The 13,575-nt window shown below is 48.1% G+C and overlaps 1 protein-coding gene across 1 annotated transcript in view; it reads left to right on the top strand.

Annotated features, from left to right (window-relative positions):
• Positions 1-12,973, top strand: part of LOC139318215 (solute carrier family 12 member 9-like) — a 138,574-nt gene extending 125,601 nt beyond the window's left edge. The window contains exons 11-13 of the mRNA XM_070945553.1: positions 5,035-5,209; positions 8,402-8,548; positions 11,780-12,973. Coding sequence (XP_070801654.1) covers positions 5,035-5,209; positions 8,402-8,548; positions 11,780-12,579 — 1,122 coding nt within the window. The 3' untranslated portion in view covers positions 12,580-12,973. The remainder of the gene's footprint in view (positions 1-5,034; positions 5,210-8,401; positions 8,549-11,779) is intronic.
• The last annotated feature ends 602 nt before the right edge of the window (positions 12,974-13,575 follow it).

The raw sequence follows: 13,575 nt of genomic DNA, 5'->3' as shown, positions 1-13,575 counted from the left end.
AATTTCCATGGCACGGAGGACTCAAACTGAGGCTGTTCCCGTCCTCCTGCTCCGAAGGGCCAGCTAAATAGGGGGGGGGAGAGGGCATTTTTGCAAGTCAAGAGAGTTCAGCTGGACGGTATAAGAAACCTTGTGAGGATAAGGCCAGGACAATGAAAGCAATTACCTAGAGAGCCAGGCAGCTATTCTCTGGCTGCAAATCTTCAACCGAGGACTGGACAGCTGTCAGTCCGAACAAAGCAGGGATCTCCCGGTTGAACAGGGCCTGGCTGGGCTCCAAGACCACAATTCCGCCTGGTTGTAAGATCCTAAGCAGAGCCCTGGCGAAGTCTAGGCGGGGGCGACTTTGTCAGCCAGATATGCTCAGACCCTCCCTCTTTCCCCCCCTTCTTTTCTTATTTTTTAATGTCATTTCCATCACACGTCTGCAGCAGTGTTCGGCGTTGAGGGGTGGTTTTTTTTTTTTTTTTTGAAAGGCCTTTGCATAAATTTATACCGAGCAGGAAAGGAGGCAGAGAGAAAATAATCCGAGACAGAGAAGCTGAGGCTTTGGATGCTTCTTTGAGCTTACAGTTCATTCGGGGAAGGGGAACACAAAGATAAGGCAGGCGCTAGTTTGGAAATGGGAGGTTGGGGGGGGGGGTTAGGGAAGAAAGGAAGAGTAGGGAGAGAGGAAAGGAAAGGAAATGGAGAAGAGGATGGGAGGAAGGAAGGAAGGAGGGAGGGAGAGAGAGGAAAGAAAGGAAAGGGAGAGAAGGAGGGGAGGGAGGGAGAAAGGAGAGGGAGAGAGAGAGGAAAGAAGGAAGGAAAAGGGAGGGAGGGAGAGAGAAAACAGGAAAGGGGAAGGAAGGAAAGGAAGGAAGGAGGGGAGTAAGGAAGGAGGGAGGGAGAGAGAGGAAAGAAAAGGAAAGGGAGAGAAGGAGGGGAGGGAGGGAGAAAGGAGAGGGAGAGAGAGAGGAAAGAAGGAAGGAAAAGGGAGGGAGGAAACAGGAAAGGGGAAGGAAGGAAGGATGGGAGGAAGGAAGGAGGGAGGGAGGGGGAGAAAGGAAAGGAAAGGGAGAGAAGGAGGGAAGGGAGGGAGGGAGAAAGGAGAGGGAGAGAGTGGAAAGAAGGAAGGAAAAGGGAGGGAGGGAGGAAACAGGAAAGGGGAAGGATGGGAGGAAGGAAGGAAGGAGGGAGGGGGAGAAAGGAAAGGAAAGGGAGAGAAGGAGGGGAGGAAGGAAGGAAGGAAGGGAGAAAGAGAGGAAAGAAGGAAGGAAAAGGGAGGGAGGGAGGAAACAGGAAAGGAGAATGAAGGAAAGGAAGGAAGGATGGGAGGAAGGGAGGGAGGGGGAGAAAGGAAAGGAAAGGGAGAGAAAGAGGGGAGGAAGGAAGGACAGGGAGAGAGAGAGGAAAGAAGGAAGGAAAAGGGAGGGAGGGAGGGAGGGGGAGAAAGGAAAGGAAAGGGAGAGAAAGAGGGGAGGAAGGAAGGACAGGGAGAGAGAGAGGAAAGAAGGAAGGAAAAGGGAGAGAGGGAGAGAGAAAACAGGAAAGGGGAAGGAAGGGAAGGATTGGAGGAGGGATGGAGGGAGAGAGAGGAGAGGAAAGGAAAGAGAGAAGGAGGGGAGGGGAGGAGAAAGGAGAGGGAGAGAGAGAGGAAAGGAAGGAAAAGTGAGGAAGGAAACAGGAAAGGGGAAGGAAGGAAGGACGGAGGGAGGGGGAGAAAGGAAAGGAAAGGGAGGGGAGGAAGGAAGGAAGGAAGGGAGAGAGAGAGAGAGGAAAGAAGGAAGGAAAAGGGAGGGAGGGAGGGAGGGAGGAAACAGGAAAGGGGAAGGAAGGAAGGAAGGAAGGACCCAGAAGAATGGGTGCCATATGGGTCACAAACAGGGATTTAGAAAGCAGGGAAATTAAAAAAAATTAAAAACCAAACAGTGAGATTTCCCTGGAAGACGACAACATTTCCCTCGGAAGGCAGAAGTGACCAAAATCCACAGTCCGGCCATTCTTCCCTTTGGGTAACTTCCTGCCTTGTGGGCCAACCACACAGCTAAGGAAGAAAGAAATCAGATGCATGCAAAACTCTCGAACCCAAGGCCAGGCCCATCTAGGAAAGCAACTTGTTGGGCGGTGATTGGGCCCCCGTCTGCTTCTCTCCCTCCCTCCCTCCCTCTTGCTGCCAAGCTGGTAGCTGCTGTCGATTCAGACTGGGGCACCCCCAGTCGTCTCCCACCCATCCAGGCAGAACCTCCAGCATATGGCGCTGTCTGTCACTGGCTGGCACCCCTCTTTATTTCTCCCACCCACCCACCCACCCACTCAGCCAGCATTTTCTCCAACTGATCCAGGATCTTGACAGGCAGACATGGGGTTCCATTTATCTTCCTTACCTGGCTGATTTGCAAAGGAGCCAACCGAGAGGAGAAACCTGAAGGCAAACGCTCAGAAATGGAAACCAAGGTTGTAGTTGTGCAACCTATTTAACTCGCTCAGATTAAAAGCAGATGCAGGCCTTCCCCTTGCTAATTTTTATCATTTTGGGATTAGACCAGGGGTGAAATGCTCCCGGTTCGGACCGGATCGCCCGATCTGGTAGCGATGGAGGTGGGTGGTTCGGAGAACCGGTAGCAAAAATCCCTGCGCCCCCCCCCCCCATGCCCAGCTGAGCCACACAATCATCAGAGACTTTTTTTTTTACTTTTAAAAGCATTTTTTCTACAACCTCTTGGGCCGAAAAAATCCTTTTAAAAGTAAAAAAAAAAAAAAAAAAAAGCCTCTGATGATCGTGCGGCTCAACTGGGATCGTCAAAGGCTTTTAAAAGAAAAAAAGCCTCTACCGGTTCTGTGGGCGTGGCTTGGTGGTAATGTGACTGGGTGGGCGTGGCCAATTTTTTTTTTTTTACTTTTAAAACCATTTTTTCTACAACCTCTTCGGCGAAGAGGTTGTAAAAAAATGCTTTCAAAAGGCTCTCAGATCGCAGCTGAGTTGCCTGATTGGCAGAGGCTTTTTTTCTTTTAAAAGCCTCTGACGATCCAAGCTGAGTTGCCTGATTGTCAGAGGCGTTTAAAAGAAAAAAAGTCTCTGACGATCAGGCAACTCAGCTGCGATCTGAGAGCCTTTTGAAAGCATTTTTTTACAACCTCTTCGCCGAAGAGGTTGTAGAAAAAATGGTTTTAAAAGTAAAAAAAAAAAAAATGGCCACGCCCACCCAGTCACATTACCACCAAGCCACGCCCACAGAACCGGTAGTAATAAATTTTAGATTTCACCACTGGGTTAGACTTGTACAGGTAGTCCTTGACTTAAAACCACAATTGAGCCTAAAATTTACGTTTTTCTAAGTGAGACATTTATTAAGGGAGTTTTGCCCCATTTTACGACCTTTTTTGCCATAGTTGTTAGGTGAATCATGGCAGTTCTTAAATTAGTCACACGGTTCTTAAGTGAATCTGGCTTCCCCGTTGACTTTTGGTTGTCAGAAGGTCACAAAACGGATCACATGACACACACACACACACACACACACACACACACACACACACACACCCCGGGGACGCTAAATATGAACCAACTGTCAAGCATCTGAATTTTGGTCACGTGACCACGAGGATGCTGCAAACGGTCGTAAGTGTGAAAAATGGTCGTAAGTCACTTTTTTCAGTACCTTGTAACATTGAATGTTCACTAAACGAATTGTTGTAAGTCGAGGATTACCTGTATTCGTTTGTTTATTGCGGTAAACGGTGCCCATTGGCACAGCTTACGGTTCTTTGTGCTGCACGAACGCCGAAAAGGGGCTGAAACTTGGAAAGGTGTGCTGTATACAGGTAATCCTCGACTTACGACAGTTCATTTTGTGAATGTGCGAAGTCCAGGATCACATGATCCCAGGACACTGCAACCGTCCTAAATCAGTTGCCAAGCATCCAAATTTTGATCATGTGACCAAGTGGAGATGCTGCAACGGTCGTTAAGTGTGAAAAACATAAGTAATTTTTTTTCAGTGCCGTTGTAACTTCAAATGGTAGAATACAGAATAACAGAGTTGGAAGGGGCCTTGTAGGTCATCTAGTCCAGCCCACATCCAAGCAGGAGACCCTACACCATTTCTGACAGATGGCAGTCCAGTCTCTTCTTGAAAGCTTCCAGGGATGAAGCTCCCACAACTTCCAAAAGCAAGTTCTGAAGGTTCCATGGGTTGATTGTTCTCACTGTCAGAAAATTTCTCCTTGTTTCTAGGTTGAATCTCTCCTTGATCAGTTCCCATCCATTATTCCTTGTCTGGCTTTCGGGTACTTTGGAAAATAGGCTGACCCCCCCCCTCTCTGTGGCAGCCCCTCCAATATTGGAAGACTGCTGTCATGTCACCCCTGGTACTTCTCTTCACTGGACTAGCCAAACAGTCATTAAAGGAATGGTTGTAAGCCAAGGACTATTGCAAAAATATGTGTTGAATTGCTATTACATTTGCACATCATCTGAAATAATCTCTTGGAACTTGATTGTCATCTTCTGCCTGTTAAAATTGTAGAGCGATGCATAATCCTTCATGATTTTTCCCCCCTTTTCTTTTAAATTGAAAATTTTAAATCTGTTTTTTTAAATTATTGGGATGTTTTAAATTTGTCTCGGGCTAAATTGTTTAATCTGGTTTTATTTTTGCTTTTAAATTTTTGTATTTATGTATTTTATTTTTGTGCCTGTTTACCATCCTTCAGGAGTAGGGCGGTATATAAATCTAATAAAAGAAAGTAAAAGAAAGAAAGAAAGATGATGGGACAACAGCTCCCATCATCCTCAGCCTGGATAGTCTTTGGGGCTGCAGTCCATTTAGATCCATTTTTCTCAGCCTATTGGAACTTTAAGATGTATGGACTTCAACTCCCAGAATTGCTGGCTGGGGAATTCTGGGAGTTGAAGTCCATATGTCTTTAAAGTTTCAGAAGTTGAAAAATACTGATCTAGAGGAAAAGACCCCTGAATAAACTGAATAAATTTGACAAAGGAATCCTGCCCCTTTTTGTTCTATCTGACCCTTGCGCTTCTTTCGCACCCAGGTCCGCAAGTACCTGCTGCTGTTGGATAGCCGCAAAGAACACGTCAAATTTTGGCGCCCCCAAGTGTTGCTGATGGTGCGGAATCCACGGACTTCCCTCCAACTCATCCGTTTCATCAACGACCTCAAGAAAAGCGGCTTGTACGTGCTCGGCCATGTAGAGTTGGCGGATCTGGGTAAGGAGATGGTAGGAGAAAGAGTAGGGAGCCATCAGAGGTCCAGCCAGATGATCCCATGAGGTCTCCCTTCAAGATTGGACAAGTATTTTTCAACCTCAGCCATTTTATGAGGTGTGGACTTCAACTCCCAGAATTCCCCAGTCAGCAACTCTGGGAGTTGAAGTCCATACGGCTTAAAGGTTGGCTGGGGAATTCTGGGAGTTGAAGTCCACACCTCATAAAATGGCTGAGGTTGAGAAATACTAGATTGTTGCGACCTAGCAAGGACCATTTCACACGGACAGGATGGAGACATTGGGACAATTTTCCAAACATAATCTTACAGGTAGTCCTCCACTTACAACAGTTCGTTTAGTGACCGTTGGGAGTTACAACGGCCCTCAAAAAAGTGAGGGCCTAACCCTCATACCTAACAATCATTGCTGCATTCCTTCTTGTCCCATGATCAAAATTCAGACGCTTGGCAATGGACTCCTATTTATGACGGTGTCTCGGCCTCTCGCCATCCCCTTTTGCAGCTTTCTGACGAGCAAAGTCAATGGGGAAGGCAGATTCGCTTAACAGCCAGGTTAGTAATTTAACAACTGCAAATGATTCACTTAACAACTGTGGCCAGAAAGGTCGTAAAAGGGGGCAAAACACTTTTAACCAAATTTCTCACTTAAACAACATAGATTTTGCGCTTAATTGCAGTCGTACATCGAGAACTACCTGTACTCCAACACCCTAGACTGCAAATCTCTGGGCCATCACCAGATGGCACCAGACAGACACCAATCTCTTTGTACTGCCACCTAGTGGTGGCTCCAAATTTTGCAGCCGGGATCCAGCAGTCCATGCACAACCCTTTCAAAGCAAAGAGACTCCAGCTGGCTGGATAGATCCCAGTGTTCCTTCCTTTTGCCGAACTCTCATCCTTTGTACTACAAATTGATTTCTCAGATGCTTTTGTGAAGGCTGCAAAGGGGGCCCCTCCTGGAGCTATTTGGGTTTCCATGGTAACTAATGGATATTTGCCCCCCCCCCAAAAAAGGGGGAGATGTGGGAGGAGGGTTGCTAATTTCTTTCTTTTCTTTTTTTTTAACCTAGACCAAAACATAGAGAGGAGGGGGGGAAGGGAGGGAGGGAAAGACTCAGATCAAATCTAAGCAAGCACGCAAATCGTGCAAGTTGCAGAGAATTGGGGGCGGGGGCACCTCGTTTGGGTCCTAGAAAGGGGGATCAGAAAAAGTTTCAGGGCTTGGGAACAGCCCGTGAGAGCTGGCAGAACAAACCATCTTCTGCTTCTCCTTTGCCCACACAGTAAAGCCATCAATGCCACTTGCAGCAAATGAGAAATCTGGCATTGTGCCACAGGCAGTCCTCGACTTACGACCGTAATTGAGCCCCCCCAAAATTCCTGTTGCTAAACGAGGCAGTTGTCGAGTGATTGTTTTGCCCCGTTTTACGACCTTTCTTGCCACCATTGCTAAGTGAATTGCCGTAGTTGTTAAATCAGTAACATAGTTGTCAAGTGAATTTGGCTTCCCCGGGGTGAAATGCTTCCGGTTCGGACTGGATCGCCCGATCCGGTAGCTATGGCGGCAGGTGGTTCGGAGAATCGGTAGCAAAAATCCCTGCCCCCCCCCCCCACCATGCCCAGCTGAGCCACGCAATCAGCAGAGGCTTTTTTTTTTTTTTTTACTTTTAAAAGCATTTTTTCTACAACCTCTTCTGACGAAAAAATGCTTTTAAAAGTTAAAAAAAAAAGCCTCTGATGATCGCGTGGCTCAGCTGGGATCATCAGAGGCTTTTCAAAGCATTTTTTTCTGCAACCTCTTGGCCGAAGAGGTGGTTAAAAAAATGCTTTGAAAAGTCTCTGACGATCCCAGCTGAGTTGCCTGATCGGCAGAGAAGCTTTTCAAAGCATTTTTTAAAAAGCCTCTCTGACGATCCCAGCTGAGTTGCCTGATCGGCAGAGGCTTTTCAAAGCATTAAAAAAAATGCTTTGAAAAGTTTTTTTAAGAATTTTTTGGCCACGCCCACTACCACCAAGCCACGCCCACAGAACCGGTAGTAACAAATTTTACATTTCACCCCCGGGCTTCCCCCATTGATTTTACTTGCCAGAAGATCGCGAAAGGGATCACTCAATCCCGGAACACTGCAATGGTCAACTTTTTTTCAGTGCCATTGTAACTTTGAGTGGTTACTAAACAAATAATTGTAAATCGAGGATTACCTGTACACCAGGAGATGCCTTTCAATGAAGGTTGGTGAAACAGAGACCGTGGGAATATTTTAGGAGGCTGCTATAAAGATTAGATCTCAAACGATAGCAGAGAAAACGTAAGCTTCTTTTCAGGCAAAGAAGGAATGGATTTACCAGCATCACGTACCTGGATCTGGAAAAATAAAAACCAGATTTACCATAGCCTGTAGTATTTGAAGCTATCCAAAGGGCTGGGGTTTTATTTGTTGGGATAAAATTAGAACTCATTTTGTAAATCCACCCAAAGGCCTAAGCAGTACTTTCTCCCACGACGACCCTGCGATGTAGGAAAGAGCTTCACCCCAAATTGCCCAGGAAACTTCCACGAGGAAGCTTGAATCCAGATGGCCCTATTCCTAATCCAGCATTGTACGTCAACTTAGAGTTTTTGAACTTTGACAACTATGGACTTCAATTCCCAGAATTCCCCTGCCAGCATACCGGTACCTTAAAATTACCTAGGTTGGGAAACACTATTTTAAAGCCAACCAAATTGGCAACTTTCACCAAGTAGAAAATGTCTCGAATAATGGCGTTGCCAGCGTTTCGACGCTGGCATAGAGAGCAGAGGAGAGAGAGAGATAAGCTCTGAACTTTTGCCTGCTAAATCCCTTTGAAGCCGGGTTGTCGTGGAAATGAAGGGGGGAGACATTCCTGGGAAATGGCGAGACAAGAAGTCTGAAGAATGACTTGGAAGATAGCCAATGAGAAGCAGAGATTTGGGGATCGGAAAGGGAGGGATTGGGGGGCAAAAGGTCAGTCTTGTCCCCACCGAGTCGTGATCCGGTGGCTGTGCTCAATTAAAGAAAAGATTTCCTTAAAGATTGGCAGTTTGGAAATTCATTTATTTTGAGATAGCATCGAAGTCTGACAGGCGTCTTTGTCCTTTTCCTCCGCTGGGCCGGCCCCTGAGATTGACCGTTTCTGCTTGTCCCCAGACTGCCTGCCATCTGATCCCTTGCCGGACCAGTCGGACTTCTGGCTGCAGCTGGTGGACCGGTTGAACATCAAAGCCTTCGTCAACCTGACGCTTGCCAGTTCAGTGCGGCACGGCACACAGCAGCTGCTCTTCATCTCGGGACTGGGTAGGTAACCTTGGATTTCTGGGTGGTCACCTTTCCTCCAGCTTCAACTTTTTTAAAAAAAAAGCCTCCTCTAAATTCCTGTTGAATAAGCTAAATCCATTCTGTAAGGGCAGATTTTAACAGAATTACTTTGTTGGAAGGGACCTTGGAGGTCTTCTGCTCAAGGAGAAGACCCTGTACCATGTCAGACAAATAAGTATCCAATCTCTTCTTTAAAAAACCTTCAGTGTGGTTTTTACACCCACAACTTCTGGAGGCAAGCAGTTCCACTGGCTAATTGTTCTCACTCTTAGGATGTTTCTCCTTAGTTCCAGGTTGCTTTTCTCCTTGATTAGTTTCCATCCGTTGCTTCTCGTCCTGCCTTCAGGGGCTTTGGAGAATAGGTTGACCCCTATTTTCAGAGAGTCGAGCTTTTGTCCCGTCAGACATGGAAACCCTCTGAAATTTTGGGAAGTCATTTGCCTCCCAAATGAAATAGGCACATAGGTGGGATTCAGCCAGTTCAGGCAAATCGGTAGTTAAATTGTTGGCTGGCCCTGCCCCTTCCTACCCCACCCCTTCCAGGAGTTCCCACGCGCCCCATTTTGGCTCCCATGTAAGTGGAGGGGGGCCTCCTAGGCCCAAAATGGGGCGCGGGGGGGCGCTATACCCCCCGGCCTGTTTTTGCTCCCAGAAGGCTTCAGGGAGGCCTCCTAGGCCCAAAACAGGGTGTGTGTGGGGGGGGGGTGCAGTGCCCCCCTCCCTGTGGCCCGTTTTTTTCTCCCAGGGGAGTGCAGGAGGTCGAGTGCTGCCTGTCACACACCCCTGGCCACACCCACCATGACCACGCCCACCCAGCCGGTCATTAGGGCAGAGAACCGGTTGTTAAATTATTTGAATCCCACCACTGCAGGGGTGGGTTCTAAATTTTTTTATTACCGGTTCTGTGGGCGTGGCTTATTTTGTGGGTGTGGCTTGGAGGTCATGTGACTAGGTGGGCGTGGCTAGCTGGTCAGAGTCATTTCTGGAAGGTCCTCGCACTAACGACCAGTCCTCGCACTTACGACCCGACTCATTTGTTTGCTTTTAACACTGATCAGCTGTAGGGTGGTCCTTTGAAGCCCCGCGGCAAGAGTTTAAACAGTTTTTTTCCCTCTAGTCATCAGCTGGGACTCAGGAGGCAGCAATAGATTGGGGGTGGGTCCAAATAAAAGGTAAGAATAAGGTGGGGGGGCAGGGGGGGAGAACCGGTTTGGTGACGTCATATCGTCACCGCTACCGGCTCGGCCGAACCGGGAGGAACCCACCACTGCACCACTGCCTAATGGGATCCTCTCCCCTGGCCGGCTGACCTCTTTCCGAGCCCTGGCAGAACCTGAACTCGGCTCCTCAGAGACCTTGACAGTTGCTTTAACAGCAGCCAAATAAATTGATGAAATAATGTACATAAGTAACGTGCTCCTGATGACTTGATCGACTCTGTCTGTTCCAATTCAGGGTTTTTGCTCTCTTGTCTGGCCGCAGAAGGGTGAAATGAATTGTTTGGGGTTAAAAACTCCCCCCTCCCCCCAGAGATTTACTTGTCTGGACCACTTAGATTTTGAAATTAATGTGATGCATTAATATTTCCCCTCTGATTCACTGAGGTGGGTCTTCAGAGCAAAACCACACCAATATTTGCATTTTTGTCATGCACAGACCTGCCAACCTACTCACTGTATATGGTTACTTGATCCTAAAATATACTCGACTTACAACCATTCATTTAGTGACCGTTTGAAGTTGTAACAGCCCTGAAGAAAGTGACTTGTAAACTGTTTTTTCACACTTGCGACCGTGGTGACATCCCCATGCTCGAAATTGGCCACTGACTCATATTTACGATGGTGACGATATGCAGGAGGTCACGCGATCCCCTTTTACAAACTTCTGACAAGCAAAGTCAACGGGGAAGCCAGATTCACTTTACAAGCATGTTATTAACTTAGCAACTGCAGGGATTCACTTAAGGACCGGGGTAGGAAAGGTCTTAAAATGGGGGATATATGACTTAACTGACTCATTTAGAAATAACCAATCTCATTGTACATATGTTGTGCGCGGACAATAAAAGATTTGAAATGAAATGAAATAGAAATATTGGGCTCTATTGTGGTCATAAGTTGAGAACTACCTGTACTAAGTTTTTTTTTTTTTTTACTTCTCCTTTTTATTTGGCTGTACACTTTGGCACCATTATTATTATTATTATACACTGTTGTTTTGCAAGTACATTGGGTGCTTTTGTACTGGAGACAAATTCTTTGTGGGTCTAACTACATTTGGCCAAATAAATTAAGAATAAACAGTATAAGAAGTATAAAAATATAAAACTATAAGAAATATAAAAGTTTAAGCACAGGTAGTCCTCGAGTTATGACCACAATGGAGCCCAAAATTTCCATTGCTAACCGAGACATTTGCTAAGGGGGGTTTGCCCCATTTTATGACCTCTCTTGCCATAGTTATTAAGTGAGTCACTGCGGTGGTCAAATTAGTGACATGGTTGTTAAGTGAATCTGGCTTCACAAAAGGGGATCACATGAACCCCGTGACACAGCAACCGTCATAAATATGAGTCAGTTGCTAAGCGTACAAATTTTGATCACATGACCATGGGGACGCTGCAACATGAAAAACGGTCATATGCCACTTTTATTAGGGCCGTTGTAACTTCTAACAGTCACTAAACAAACTGTTGTAAGTCAAGGACTATCCATATAAGATAGTATAGAACCGTGATGGCGAACCTATGGCACGCGTGCCACAGGTGGCACGCATAGCCATATCAGTGGCCAGCCAGCTGATTTTCGGGCCTTCTGGGCCCACCAGAAGTAGGGAAACAGGCTGTTTCCTGCCTCCGGAGGGCCTCAGAGGGAATGGGGAAGGCTGTTTTCGCCCTCCCCAGATGCATAGAGAGGATCTGGAGCCAGGTGAAAAAGAAAAACGGGCCTACCGGGCCATCGTGTGCCAGGAGCCGGGGAGGGGGTTGCATGCGCGGGGCGGGGCACATAGAATTATGGGTGTGGACACACATGCGTGTGAACCTCCCCCGCCCACCCCCTCCTGGTACGTGATGGCAGAAAGGTTAGCCATCACTGATATAGAAGAATAAGTATAAAATGAAAAGATGTCGAAGAAACGCATAAAAAATAAGAAGTATGAGAATATAAGCATAAAATCCAGCTCTTGTTCTGTCTCCTCGTCCTCCAGGAGGCATGAGGCCTAACACCATCGCTCTGGGCTTCTACGACAACGCCCCCCCACTCGACAACTTGTCCCAACCCACAGCCTTCAGCAGAGACGAGGCAATTTGGCACGACTTCCCTCCCGTCTGGACCTACGGAGGCCCCAAGCAACTGTCTTCCCGGGAGTACGTGGCCATCATCTGCGACGCCATGAAGATGTCGCGCAACGTCCTTCTGGCCCGCTACTTTGACCAGCTCCAGCTGCCTCAGTCCGTCGGGTGGCGAGCCCAACCTCTCATCGACGTCTGGCCCATCAACCTTTTGCGCCCCGACAGCGCCCGCTACGTCGACACCAGCAGCCTCTTCTTGTTACAGATGGCCTGCGTCCTGGCCATGACCCGGTCGTGGCGACGGGCTCGCTTGCGTCTCTTCCTCTGCGTGCAGAGTTGCACCAGCCCCCAGGGCCAGGAGGACAAGCTGCGGCAGCTTCTGAAGGACCTGCGCATCCAGGCGAAAGTCCAGCTGGTGCTGTGGGACAGCGTGGTTGCTCTCCATTGGCACAGCCGCCAGGAAGACTCGGCAGACGGCGCCCTCAACTTCTCCAGCAACATAACGTCGGTTTCCGACGAGTATTTGACTGCGGTTAACCAGCTCATTCTCCAACAGAGTTCCAGTCCTACTGTCCGCTTCCTTTACCTGCCCCGTCCTCCCGCGGACACTAATTTATACCCCAGATATTTGGAACAACTGGAGATCCTGACCCACGGACTCGGCCCCACGCTGCTAGTGCATGGGGTGAGTGCCGTTACTAGCACTCAGCTGTAAAGCAGGGTTGTCTGTTGTCCACTGTGGGCAAGGGTTGGTGGTTGATGGAACACCAGGCGGAGGTGGCCCTCAAGGATCGAGGTGAAGGCGAACTGAATATCAACCAGCAATATTCTTGGCTGAAGTTGGGGTTCCACATCTCCCCAACCTTTTCTTCCCAGGCCGGGTTGCTGCGATGCCTCCCAACGCACGATAACCGTGCAGCAGGGTTAAGGCCCAGCTCCGTGGTTCCTAGCCGAGAGCTTCCATCGAGCGGTGTCTCCTCTGTGCTGCTTTGGCGGACTCCCGAGAGAACGACTTGTCAACAACCGAAGAATATGAAGCTGAGTCTGGGTCCTCCCATCTTGGGAGTTTGGCAGCCAGAAGGTTCCTTGGTGCCAGGTGGCTTTGGAAAACTCTGTGACGGTTGCCTTTCTTTGGACACTTGTAAAGATGGGAACAGAATTAAAGGTTGTTGGATTTAAATCTGTAGTGATGGCAGGGGAGGCGTTTCTTACATCAACAATAAGGATCAGGATTTAAGGCAGGGATCTCCAAACATGGCAACTTTATGACTTGTGGCCTTCAACTCCCAGAATTCCCCAGATTTTAAGACTTGGGCCTTCAACTCCCAGAATGCCCCAGCCAGCCTTTAAGAGTTGTGGCCTTCAACTCCCAGAATCCCCCAGCCAGCCTTTAAGACTTGTGGCCTTCAACTCCCAGAATCCCCCAGATTTTAAGACTTGGGCCTTCAACTCCCAGAATGCCCCAGCCAGCCTTTAAGACTTGTGGCCTTCAACTCCCAGAATCCCCCAGATTTTAAGACTTGGGCCTTCAACTCCCAGAATGCCCCAGCCAGCCTTTAAGACTTGTGGCCTTCAACTCCCAGAATCCCCCAGCCAGATTTTAAGACTTGTGGCCTTCAACTCCCAGAATCCCCCAGCCAGCCTTTAAGACTTGTGGCCTTCAACTCCCAGAATCCCCCAGCCAGATTTTAAGACTTGTGGCCTTCAACTC

The sequence above is a fragment of the Pituophis catenifer genome, unplaced genomic scaffold, assembly GCF_029215685.1.
Source record: "Pituophis catenifer annectens isolate HBS135680 unplaced genomic scaffold, rPitCat1.0.hap2 SCAF_6, whole genome shotgun sequence".
Taxonomy (NCBI): Eukaryota; Metazoa; Chordata; class Lepidosauria; order Squamata; family Colubridae; genus Pituophis; species Pituophis catenifer.
This window is presented reverse-complemented; position numbering and strand designations above follow the sequence as displayed.